This window comes from Micropterus dolomieu, linkage group LG13, assembly GCF_021292245.1.
Source record: "Micropterus dolomieu isolate WLL.071019.BEF.003 ecotype Adirondacks linkage group LG13, ASM2129224v1, whole genome shotgun sequence".
Classification (NCBI taxonomy): Eukaryota; Metazoa; Chordata; class Actinopteri; order Centrarchiformes; family Centrarchidae; genus Micropterus; species Micropterus dolomieu.
This window is the reverse complement of record NC_060162.1, coordinates 23667536-23680413: the sequence shown is the minus strand read 5'-3', so window position 1 is coordinate 23680413 and position 12878 is coordinate 23667536. Positions and strand designations below refer to the sequence as shown.

At 41.8% G+C, this 12878-nt stretch overlaps 1 protein-coding gene across 4 annotated transcripts in view; it reads left to right on the top strand.

Moving 5' to 3' along the window:
- Positions 1-12736, top strand: part of akna (AT-hook transcription factor) — a 23877-nt gene extending 11141 nt beyond the window's left edge. Inside the window, exons 7-25 of one of the 4 annotated variants that reach the window (XM_046067239.1) lie at positions 1691-1753; positions 2753-2909; positions 3165-3265; positions 3366-3425; positions 3525-3643; positions 3743-3914; positions 4606-4793; positions 4979-5143; positions 5425-5668; positions 6541-6647; positions 6907-7163; positions 7282-7420; positions 7995-8144; positions 8368-8507; positions 8898-9011; positions 9676-9792; positions 9972-10067; positions 10346-10472; positions 12356-12736. In XM_046067239.1, coding sequence (XP_045923195.1) covers positions 1691-1753; positions 2753-2909; positions 3165-3265; positions 3366-3425; positions 3525-3643; positions 3743-3914; positions 4606-4793; positions 4979-5143; positions 5425-5668; positions 6541-6647; positions 6907-7163; positions 7282-7420; positions 7995-8144; positions 8368-8507; positions 8898-9011; positions 9676-9792; positions 9972-10067; positions 10346-10472; positions 12356-12608 — 2769 coding nt within the window. In that variant the 3' untranslated portion in view covers positions 12609-12736. The remainder of the gene's footprint in view (positions 1-1690; positions 1754-2752; positions 2910-3164; positions 3266-3365; positions 3426-3524; positions 3644-3742; positions 3915-4605; positions 4794-4978; positions 5144-5424; positions 5669-6540; positions 6648-6906; positions 7164-7281; positions 7421-7994; positions 8145-8367; positions 8508-8897; positions 9012-9675; positions 9793-9971; positions 10068-10345; positions 10473-12355) is intronic. The other 3 variants (XM_046067240.1, XM_046067241.1, XM_046067242.1) reach the window with 3 other exon arrangements.
- Positions 12737-12878: the final 142 nt, after the last annotated feature.

Genomic DNA, 12878 nt, shown 5'->3' with positions numbered 1-12878 from the left:
TGCAGTGATGGTTGACTTACTACAACTTTCTCCCATCTCCCGACTGCATCTCTGGAGCTCAGCCACAGTGACCTCTGGGTTCTTCTTTACCTCTCTCACCAAGGCTCTTCTCCCCCGATAGCTCAGTTTGGCCGGACGGCCAGCTCGAGGAAGGGTTCTGGTCGTCCCAAACGTCTTCCATTTGAGGATTATGGAGGCCACTGTGCTCTTAGGAACCTTAAGTGCAGCAGAAATTTTTTTGTAACCTTGGCCAGATCTGTGCCTTGCCACAATTCTGTCTCTGAGCTCTTCTGGCAGTTCCTTTGACCTCATGATTCTCATTTGCTCTGACATGCACTGTGAGCTGTAAGGTCTTATATAGACAGGTGTGTGGCTTTCCTAATCAAGTCCAATCAGTATAATCAAACACAGCTGGACTCAAATGAAGGTGTAGAACCATCTCAAGGATGATCAGAAGAAATAGACAGCACCTGAGTTAAATATGAGTGTCACGGCAAAGGGTCTGAATACTTATGACCATGTGATATTTCAGTTTTTCTTTTTTAATAAATTTGCAAAAATTTCTACATTTCTGTTTTTTTCTGTCAAGATGGGGTGCTGAGTGTACATTACTGAGAAATAAACTGAACTTTTTTGATTTTTGGAAAATGGCTGCAATGAAACAAAGAGTGAAAAATTTAAAGGGGTCTGAATACTTTCCGTACCCACTGTATATACATTTTTATTATGTCAAATATTTACACTGAACAAAATTATAAACGCAACACTTTTGTTTTTGCCCCCATTCATCATGAGCTGAACTCAAACATCTAAGACATTCTCTGTGTACACAAAAGGCCTATTTCTCTCAAATATTGTTCACAAATCTGTCAAAATCTGTGTTAGTGAGCACTTCTCCTTTTGCCGAGATAATCCATCCACCTCACTGATGCGGCATATCAAGATGCTGACCAGACAGCATGGGTATTGCACAGGTGTGCTTTAGGCTGACCAAAATAAAAGGCCACTAAAAAATGTGTTTTGACAATTTAAGATGCAACCACGTGAGAGGCATCATACGCAGCTGCAGTTTTATGTCCAAACACAGGCTGCACAAAAAGACAGAACAACTTGAGAAACTGTGTGGAGAAGTGAAGGCTCCTCTGTAATCTGTACAGTAATTTCCGAGAACATCGGCACTCAGGCGTCTTTGTTCTGCCGCCTTTAAACTGCACACAAAAGTCTAATCAGGAACAGAATAAAATCCACGGTGGTACAGGGAGTCCAGGATACTAGAAACCAACAGTAGGGCTCCTCTAAAATAACTAAGGCCACAGCCCACATGAAATGGCAAAAAAAGAAAATCTGGCCAATGACAGTTGGCTCTTTGTGATGTGGTTGGTACTATTTTAGCATTCAATAACATTCTTTGTTGTTGATCTGCTGCTGTAAGTTTGTAGCTCAAACATTATCCATTCATTGAACAGACAAACTTTAAACGGCCCATAGATCGTTTCATTCACTTTTGTACGGTTTTTGTATTTCTGTGGCCTTGTGACATTCAGTATCAACCAGCAGTGTTCTGTGCCTCTTTATGTAGAGTGTCAAGATGCCTTCTCCAAGTATAGGAGTACAAAGGCAGAGATATGATATCCTTTTAAATATTTCTTAGCATTTTGTGTGTCTTTATTCCTGAACTTTATTTCTACAGGACAGACCTATTGAGATCCAGCGGCTAAGGCCCAGACATTGTCACCACAGCACAGGCAGAGCAGTATGTCACAACAATTGAATTGAAATCTATGATAAGAAATAAATGGAGGAGGAGCAGAGACAGGAGGAGTGCTGAAGTGTTGTGAAGTAGCTCCTTTAGAGAATTATTGGCCCATTTCAGTTCGAGCAGCAGTTCCACACAATCAGCACCAATTAAAATCAGCTTACTGAGCTCCTCGCCTCTCCTCCATCTCCTTCAGCCCACCGCTGAACCACCATCTGTCTCCCCCTCCTCCTGCATTTATAACATCACACAGGCAGGGTGAGAGGAGTGGCTTTGCACTGCAATTTATAGTCAGACTATTTTTCAATACAACAGGAAATGCATCATCTGTCTTCTTAGACTTGAATCAAGGAATGCCATCATTTTCTAATTATAAGCTCAAGTAATGCTATTAACTACAAAACTGCAATTTCCTTGATCTTTTGTATTAAAAACGAATGCAATTACTGAACTCTTTCATTCGCTTTAATCAGCAAAAAATCCTTCAGAAAAGAAAACGAAAGCCAACAAAACCAGCTCATGAGCTTGTGTGTGTGTGTGTGTGTGTGTGTGTGTTTGATTTAAAGGGACTGTTGAGGTCAGTTTAAGGTCATTATGATATACTGCTTGGAGGGCTTATCAGGAAGGGGCGTCTATTCATTAATTCTGTAAGTGTGGTAGCAGGGAGGGGAGGGGCGACCAGCTAGTGTATGTGTTTAACTGTAGTCCAGTTATAATTCAGATAGTCTCTTCTGCACTGAAAGGATGTGTTTGATGTGCAGTCGGTCAGGCTGGGCTTTAACATTGGCGAGAATAAGGTATTCAACAGAGTGATCCAAAGATGTTGAAGTGACATTGTTAAAGTCATTTATATCACCACTCTTGTGGAAAGAAAAAAGTTGTTCCAAGTATATCACCAGATTGTACATTTTTAAGTTCTAATGTAAGCAGGTGGGCCAGTGATAATGGATGAGGGGTCATGTTCATGCTTGTTGTTATTTCACATATCTCCACTAGGTGAACCTGTATTCCGACCCCCCAAAGCCCGGCCACCCAGTGCAGTCAGGACTACACCACGGCACTTCAAAGGTCATGACGCTGGATTTTCCAAGGGCTCAGAGAACAGAGATCAACTCAGCCTCTCTTCATCCAAATGGACACAGCAGTCATCAGAGTACATTCATCTTATTCAATGTTCCACTGCTGTCAGATGCATCATTTCAAATATCATATATCATTGAATCAGCTGCTCTTCTGGTTTATTGCTGTGCAATTATATATTCTCTCAAATGTTTTATATCAACATGCACATACAAACAGATCAACTGGCTTTCATCTATCAATCAGCTGTTACTCATGTTGCGTCATTCTGAACAACCTGCATTTATATAACTCTTCTTTCCTCTGCACTTGTCTGTCTACTTAACAGGAAGTGCATCTGCCGGTCCTTCTACAAGAAGCCCGGAACCTCAGGTGGGACAGCAGCTGGCCAAGATTCTCTACAGTCAGGCCGACAAGTTCCTCCAGCAGGTACATGACCTATTAAAAAAGTGAAAGGGATGGAGATTCCTGTTGGATGATGTGACTTTAGAAGGTAATCAGAGAAGGTTTTTTTATGTTCTTTATTCAGATGCAGACTTTTGAGGATCTCCTAAAGAGCGAAAAACTCAAACCTTTTGAACAGATGAAGGTAAGAACAACAAACTCACAGTTTAAGTCTGTCGCCCATACAGAACTACTTCTCATGGCTGCCTCTTATGCAAACTAATGAACCAGTGCTCTTCGGCAGGGCCTCTCACAGCTTGCTGCAGGGCTCGATTCTTTAGAAAGGGGCTACCTGTTAGCGAGGGATGAACACAAACTCCTGCAGCAGCGAGACGTGGAAATCAACCACTTTGACCCAGAACGGTGGGAGTGATGTCCAAAATAAATGGGGCATAGATTAAATTTTATATTCTGTATTTTTTTTAATTGTTTCGGCTGTTTGTCTGCATGTGTTTGTATCAGGGAGCTGGAGGGGCTCATCTTTCAGTGTGGGCTGCATATGGAAGATCTGAAGGAACATGTGGAACAGACGCGGCAGGAGCAGCCCACCTGTGAGGCTCCTCCCTCTCCACCTCGTCACCCCACCCCTTTATCTGTTCCCTCTGAGGGGGGAGAAACTCTGACTCACCCACAGGTACCATCACACAGCTCTGTCTGTATTAATGCAATCCGTCCTTGAATTGCACAGAAAATCTGCTCAACTGTTGTAGGTGTGCATGTAGTGTGAGACACTGTAGGTCGTCAGCATGTCTCTCTGCATCAGTAGCGCCAAGAGAAAGTCTTGTAAGGGATTGTCCATGATGACTAGGGTAATTCTGGAAGAGATACGAGAGAATAAATTTATTTGTGGCATGTTGTTTACCCCATACAAAGAAACACCCATAGAAGAAACAATAACATTTTTGTTCCTGATTGGAAACATGTGAGATAATAGTGGATGTTGCATTTTGGATTTGTTGTCCTATCATACATCAAGCAAAACAAGATTGTTTTTTATCAGTGTAGACTGAATATCTTTAAGCTTTGGGCTGTTTGCCATGGAGCTTACTATGGATATTTAAGATACGAAACAATTAAATGACCCACCTCCAAAGAATTGTCTATTAATCAATAATAAAAGTACTTTAATTATTTAATTAATAATTCTACTTGCCGTTCTAAAGCCGTAACTGGTGCTTGTTTAAAATGATAATTGTTCATGTGGAAGTGTAGGTCAGTCATCATCTGCGTTTATGTTGCCTCATCTGTAAAAATTGTTTCGCAGGGAACACACACTTGCAGCCTCATCAGATTTTATATAATGATTTAAATTCATCTCCTCACAGAGCCCACCTGTGCCTTTGCTGGTTGATCCAGGAGAGGCAGCGGCGGTGGAGGTGAGCTCAGCCAGTGAAGAAAGTGATGAAGAGGAGGCAGAGACGGAGGATGAAGAAACTCTGAATTCTCTCTACCTCAAAGCTCTGAATGGCAAATACAGACGTGTTGAACAAGACTTCGACACACTAACGGATCGGTGAGTGGTGGTTTTTGTGTGAAGTGTGACCATATGACTCTGAAGGATTTCTATAAACAGGAGATATTCTTACCCAAAATTATTTAGATTTTTTTGCTCACTGCTGGAATGGAGATAGGAGATGGAAAATAAGGAATCTGGACTTTCATTATTTCAACCTGAATGTTTTTCCTACTTCTGTTTAGCTACCAAAGCTTCAAGGAGCTTCCAAAACTTTTAGACCATAGCCAGAGGGAAGGAGCTCCCGTTTCTGCTGCCTTAAGAACCAACATGCAGCTTGGGGATGAAGAGAAAGAAAGACAGGGTCGAGGAACTGGTAACCTGGAAGCACAGAAGAGTCTTCCAAAGAGGTTAGTCTCCAGAGCTGTAGTTTAATCAGCAGCACAGTTAAGGTTGGTCTTGAACTCTGCAGCACTGAGGCCTCAGTGTGTTTAAGAATTTGTCCTTTCCTGTCTAATTATAATTATCTTTATCCTGAATGGTAAAATAATACTGCTATTTTAGCTGTCTTTTTAAGAAATTAGATATAAATGAATACCTACAAAAAACAACCACACATACAAACAAAGGTATTTCTGAGGGGAAGCTGATTACACTAGCACCACTGTACTAAAGTCTCTGTACATGACAGGAAAGCCAAATCAGATTATCAGGACTCTCTGCCTGTTTGCACCAGCAAAAAGGAGTCCAGATCTCCTTCATGCAAGGCCTCTTCCCAGTCAACCATGCCCCGCGTTCGTCCAGCCAGTAGCAGAAGGAGGTTAGAGGTGGGAAAGTCCCGCAGCAGCAGTCTGAGCAGTCTGGGAGACATCACTGCACCGGAGACGAGGAGCTCCAAACTCCATAGTGGAAACAGCAGCGGAGTCCTCTCTCAGGTCAGTTTATATTTGGGTTTGATTCTACAGTGGTTCATTCACAAATGTTGCATGTTTAAGTAAGACCGTGTTTTATCATTGCAGACATTTTACCTTATTATTTATTTATGTGCAGAGTCTAGGTGTCAGAAGGTTTAGAGTTATGTGAGACTCAAATTCTAGAGCTTCACAGCTCATCATGCTTTTAAAATTTTGCAGCTTTTTCTGCAGTTTTCATTGTTCTCCAGTCAAAATAGTAGTACATCTCACTGAAGTTTGTTCCTTAAATACCACTAAACTTGTTTAACAAAATCAAATTAACCATGACTGCAGCCATACTCATCCATCCCTAGATGATCTTTTTAATTCTGAATGTTTTTATATGTTTTGAGCTAAGAGACTCACACACAGGAAAACAAAATGAATACTGTTAATCCTAAAATAGCTTGTGCAGAAATCTACATTGAAACCACAAAACACTGTTCCCCTGATATATGTTTTAGATGCATTAAGAGGAGAGTGTGACATTTGGTGATGCTAGCTTATGTAATCACAAAACAAAGAAAAGTATTTGTGTATTATGCTGTTTGCAAATTACGAGTTGTTTTAAAGGTCAAAACACTGAGCTCCCAAGTACCTTTAAGCTACTAGACTTTCAGTTGACAAGTAAGTGTAGACTTACTAATCTCATAGTTTGATTGCCCATGGTTTGATGGGTGTTTTTATCAATTCCTTCTTGATATCAGTGTAACAGCTATTGATTTTATTAAACCACGACAATGCACCACTGAATAAAAAGAAATATCACCGGTTAATGTGTCAATGTTACTTCTACGTGCAGAATGCGTATAGATAAATGTTGCATAATCTTTGTTCTGTGTTGTGCTGACCAGGATGGAATCATCTCTCCAGAGACGGACAGCGGGTTTGTCGGTTCAGAGAGCAGCCGTCTGACTCCTGCAGCTGCTCCCTGTCCTCTCCACCAGAGGGCCTCAGAGAGGTGAGGAAGTCCAACACTGCTTCTATGCCTCCACATACACCAAATTTACTGCACCATAAATTTTACCCCATGTTCCACCCCCCACCCATTAAACACACGCACACACACACAGCATGGTAATGTCTGATCCTACAACAGCAAAGGCCCAGGTTCTCTTTTGTTAGTACTGTTTTCATTCAAGCAGAGGATGTCTGTCTTTCGCTCCAGTTCTGATCTGTTCCGTCTTTGTGTGTTTGAATATCCTTCCATGGTGTGACAGTGTTTCAGCGCCTCAGGAGGGGAAACCTGAGAAGCCTCAGACAGGCCCAGTCTCAGCACCATCTCCTGCGTCTTCGCCGTCACACAGTCGCACTGCTATGGAGCCCAAGGGGGGCTCCCGGCTCAGCGCCGTCCATCCGAGGAGAACCAGACAGGGGCAGAGGAGACGCACCTTCTCCTGCTCTCCACAGCGCTGGGTCAGTCAGACAGAACAATCCAATGCAGGGACCAGTGAGTTTGGGCTTGAGAGTGACAGCAGTGAGTGAAAATGTTCTTTTTTTTCTTATTAAAATCATGTTGTCATGTTACTCTCCTACTATGTTATCACTCTTAATGTGTATTTAACCTGCCAGCCTGCTCCTGTCTGTCTCTACAGATCACACTGTGTCTGAAGATGGGCAAAATAACCAGTGCATAGAATCTACCAGCTCCAGTCCAAGCTCCTCCCCCACTGCATGGTATTACCATGGCGATTCTCTCAGAGCACTGAGCTTCAGTCAGGGGGCCAATCGCAAGTGAGTGTGTGTGTAGCAGCAGCTGCAATGAAATAGCTGTGCAAACAAGGCCAGGGTTATGTCTCACTGCAGAGACTCCTGAACGGAAATTGTGAATGAAATGAAAATAGTATTTTCATACATTTCCTGAAATTGACTCCTGTACATTTACCTTGCAACATCACCTCTCCACACATCTCATGAAATGCTCCACTATCCTTAATGTTTCTATCATCATATTCTTTTATGTACTTTATTACAGAATCGGCTGCTATTGAATGTGGTTGCATATTAGGAGGTACTCCGTATTGTTTTCTGCATGGTGTGGTGTTGCATGAGTCTTTTCAAAGTGTGTGTATGTACATTTGGACTGACTGCTGCACAGATACTTGGCAAGTCACCTGGCACTTTGGTCCTTTGCATAATTATTTCCACAGTGCAGCACTACAGTGGTCACATTAGCTAGACTTCACTACTGTTTCACCTTGGAAATGTGTGGTGGTGAAAAAATTGTAAAGTACACTAAACAAAAACATGACCTCCAACTGGATTTTTTCATGCGATTTTACACATCTTTTTGTGTGTATTTTTTTAGTGATGCAATCCAGACGCTGCAGACCGAGGTGACCAGACTGAAGGAGAGACTAGAAAGCTGTCTGAGAAATAAGAAGCCTCTGAGTTCTGTGAGAGCAGCTTTAGCCCAGGAGAACTACACTCACCTCAATGCGTCTACACCTCGCGTCAGGTTGGTTTCTTAATTTTCCAGGTGTGACCACACAGTCCACCTGTCCCACAGCAACACTGCCCAGTCCACGGCAGTTTGTCTGCAGAGTGAAGCAACAGGATAGAGCTCATAGCTATAGCCATTCACACACACACATATATAGATCCATAGACGCTATACTGTATACACTATACGTCTGCTTTTTCACACCAGCTTGTACTTAATTTGGTCTCCCATTGCACAGGTCTGGAGTGCGATTGAGCGATGCCAGCAGGGGAAGAAGAGACAGACGGACGGTTGAGGAGGTTGAGGAGTCTACACTGAGACGAACAACCAGGAAAAGACCACCTTCTACACGCAGACAAGAACCACAACCTAACATGTGTAAGTTGATCTGTACTTGACCCTTAACTCAGAGCTTTGCTTGAAAGATCTTGTATAATGCAGTAGTAAAATACTACTACCATATGTGTGTAGTGTCCTCTTCAGTGAAGGACAAGGTGAATAAACAAGTTAACGGTTTATTAACATACAAACACACAAGCCCTGTGGTAATTCATTTCATTTAGACATACTCAGGTATTCGTCCAAAGAGAGTAACGCATAAACACTAAACATATGTGCATGGTGATGAAGATTCATAGAAAACATGTATCCATTTTGACTTGTTCAAAGAATATATATATAGAGACATATGCAAGCACATTCACCCTAGGAAAGCATGTGATTTGAACAATATAGCATATCATTTAATGAATGTGTTTTTGTTTGAAGTGACAGAGCCTTCTACGTCCCGGCCCCTGGTGTCCAGATGTACTCAAACATCTGCTGCAGTACCAGAAAGCTGTGGTTCCCACACAAAAGCAGTCCGCAGCAGAACACACCCCAGTAAGAACACTGCAGACATTTTGATTCGTCAAATGCAGTCGACATTTTAGGCATCTTAAGACGTTTTAGCTGCCAATCCAGTCTACATGAACCTCCAGTGACTGAGCAGGTTGGAGTTCAGTGTTGTGTTCACAGTGAAGAACCTGCAGCTTGTAGTCCGTTTGTCTAATCAACAGGACAACCCAGTGCCGTGTCAATGCAGTTCAGAATAGAAATACATGTGATTGAGCACTAAGTTAATTCAGACCGCAGTAATAGCAAGCAGTTATCTGACAGAACATTTTATTTCAATGTAATGCCATGTTTTGTAGTTTCTTTCAAGAATGTGTGGCTTTATTAAGCACTCACTACAGCACTAGTAGAATTACTGCATGAACAGAGCTTCTGCCATTGCTCATACAAGCCTTTTATAGCTAAATTCAGTCTCTCCTGCTCTCACCAGCTTCCAAATACTCTCCAAAAATGTGAGACACTATTTTTCATAGATTACATACACTCAGAAACACGCGAATTCATAGCTACATGTGTGCATGTCAACACAGACCTTTAATAAAAACTGTTTAAGATGTTGTGTTGTGTTATTTAATGCACTGATTATCTCAGTGCATTTGAAAGACCAGATTGTGCCTACCCCCGCTGGTGAGTGTCTTTGTGTGTGTTGCAGGGCAACATCCTGGTGTGTCTGTACAAGTGTCTGAAACAGCAGATGAACCTGACAGCAGAAGTCGTCACGCTCCTCTTTGTCCTCAGTGTTTGTCACGTCACCGAGGGCGACCTGAAAGTAAGGAGGCTCCTTTCTATCCTGTGCAGGACATTTGTGTTTTCGTCTTTCCTGTGTGTTTGTTCTTACTTTGCGTTCAGTCTAAGAGGGTAATATCCATTGTTCAGTTTGGTCCTCAGTAATTGTACTGCGTGAGTTGTTGTTTAGCCTCCCTAAATCCTACTTGTGTTTACTGTCAGGACCAGTTGGTGGCGACACAGAGCCGACCCACTCCTCCCGCTGTCGTCACCGTCTTCTCTGTGGATGTCCTGATCCGTACCAAAGCACTGGGCCAGGTTAGATACCATGTGATCAAAGCTGTGATGCTGCTCAGACCCTTTTGAATGCTTTCTGAGAAAGGTGTGAACAGTTACCTCTTTAGACTCCAGACGTTTGCTCTGTGTGTGGTTGGTGATATAATCCATGATAACTGAGAGTTTGTTGTTCAGTATTAGCAAACTAAAGTTCTGTACTTTCACTGTGCTCAGCACATAAATCAGTTCAGGCTACATAAAATAAATTCATTTAATTATCTGAAGTGCTAATGGAGCTCCTGGCCTGCTCTGTGATTCAGACTCCCCCACACACACAAGCTACCAACCAGCCGAGACCCCTAACAGAGCAGCAAAGAGCAGTCACTTTGCAGCTGCAACTCCAACTGCACTGCTGCAGTGCATGCCAGTGTGTCCGCCACCACTCCTGTAAGTAACCTGCCATCTCACTACACATACAGTATAATGATGTGCCCATTAGGTTGATTTCACCTACTGGCCTCTCTCCAATTTTAATGACATTTCTCGCATACAAGTTATAAACAATATGTACCAGAGGTGTGGACTCGAGTCATATGACTTGGACTCGAGTCCAATTTGAGAAAATCAAAGAAGACTTGCAACTCGACTTTGACTTTCACAAGAGTGACTCATGACTTCACTTGGACTTGAGCCTTTTGACTCGAGCTGACTTGACTCTCCCCATGCCCAAACATATCCTAATATCCTAGGGGGTTAAAACTTTATATTTAACAATAGCAGCCAACTTTAGGCTAAAGCATAAGCGGGTATAGTTAATGGATGAATGGATATTATTTATTCTAAACCAGGTGAGTTCAGTGTTGCTTTACATTATCAGTGCTTGTAAAATATCCACTGTGTCTGCGTCTTCTAACGTCATAGCGATTTATAGTTTTCTCACCGTCGGTTTAAGTCACTGCATCTTCCAACAAAACACAAAACTTGTTTTTCAGCGTTCTGTAACGTAACTTCTGTAACTTCGTAACATCTGTCACCTGCTCTGCTCCCCTCGGTGTGCACGCACACACACACACACACACACACACACAACCAGTGACCCATCTGTCACATAAAGTTAATAATGTGTAATAATGGGCTATTTGGGATTTTGGCGTAATGCATATACAGTAGTTTTTAAAAAGAAAGTATTACATTTTAAAAGGTCAATATATTAATGTTTCCTAAGCCAATAATAAAGGACCACAATGGAAATAAGCTGTGTGCTTTATTGTGTTTTTTATCCTTTGGATGGTATCTGTAGCTGGGGCATCTCCTGTTGGAGGCACCACTTTTATATTTCTAATCAATAAAGAAGCTCAATCAAAGAGTAATCCTGTTAAATAATTGTGATCTCAATATTGACCAAAATAATTAGCAGCCCTACATGAACATTTCAATTCATGAAATTATAGAACATTTGTTGAGTGAAACTGCATCTCTGCCTTCTTTCTGTACAGGCTAATGCTTCATTCAATAAATTTTTTTGATTTTTAACTTAACGTATGAAATGGTTTTAAATTTGGTAAAGAGCGCATTATGCCTTGGTTATCGCTCGAAACTCAACATTTAGGACTTGGCCTTGACCTGGGACTTGACTTGAGACTTGAGACTCGGACCGTCATGATCGGCCTGGACTTGGGACTTGAGTGCTAAGACTCGAGACTTACTTGTGACTTGTAAAACGATGACTTGGTCCAACCTCTGGTATGTACTACACAGAGTTGTAATAATATATTTCTTTTGCTGTTAGTACACAATTATTTCTTGAATACTAACAGGAAATATCATGGTATGACTTTTTAAGTATTTGTAAAAACATACGATATATAAAACACAAAACAGACTCTTATTGTCAGAAGAGAATGAGGTCCTAAAAAGAAGAATGGAATGTAAGCTTACACTTACACACCAAAGTAAGTGTACTTTCTAAGATTTCAGTGTACATATTAATGCTGTGGATGGACATGACTATCAATCAATACAATACACCAAGGAAATAGAGGGCCTTCTCACAGCTGGAAACACATTGAACTCATTACGTTGATGAAACATCTTGAGATGGTTCTCAGATGACAAATAAAGTACTTTTTCTCTGACAACATATTTTTCTTTGACTTTGTGAAGTTGAATTGGAATCCATCAGCATCCATATTCTGTCATTTCTTGTTGATACAAAGACAAAAATTAATTGATATGTTGCACTTGTATACAGACTGCAAAAAAATAATATTTAGTACTTTCTGAACTGTCATACTCATTTGTCTTTGTCATCAAACTCACCCTTTCTTCAGGTTGTACTCGACGCCCCTCTACGTGTCTCCTAGCAACGACACTGGCACATCCTCGGGGGTCAGAGGTCACAGGGAGGTGAGGGCGAGGACTAGACGCTCCATGTCTGCTGACAAGCAGCGCTCTTTGGACAGCTCTCTGAACAGAGCCATCAGAGCAGCCCGGCACATGAAACACACCTCTAGACACATGGCTCGCTCTCTGGCTACTGGACTGCACTACCAGGAGCAGCTGACTCAGTCCTGCAGCTACTAGTCTGGTCGGAACTCACTTCCCAGGCAGATTAGACCAAGCGCCAGTTCAGCTGCAGAATGAGGCTGTCCACATCACCAGGAGCCACAAGCAGTGAGCGCATGACCAAGTGAATAAAAAGTCGAAAGTCATTCTCTTCTTTGTAACATTCTTTGTTATCTAAGTTTGGAGAAACAAAATGCTGCCAAAGGTTCTTATGATGCATTTTTATTATATGTAAATTTATGGCAACATTTAGGTCTCTGGGGGCCAAACATGAATTTATCAAAAGAT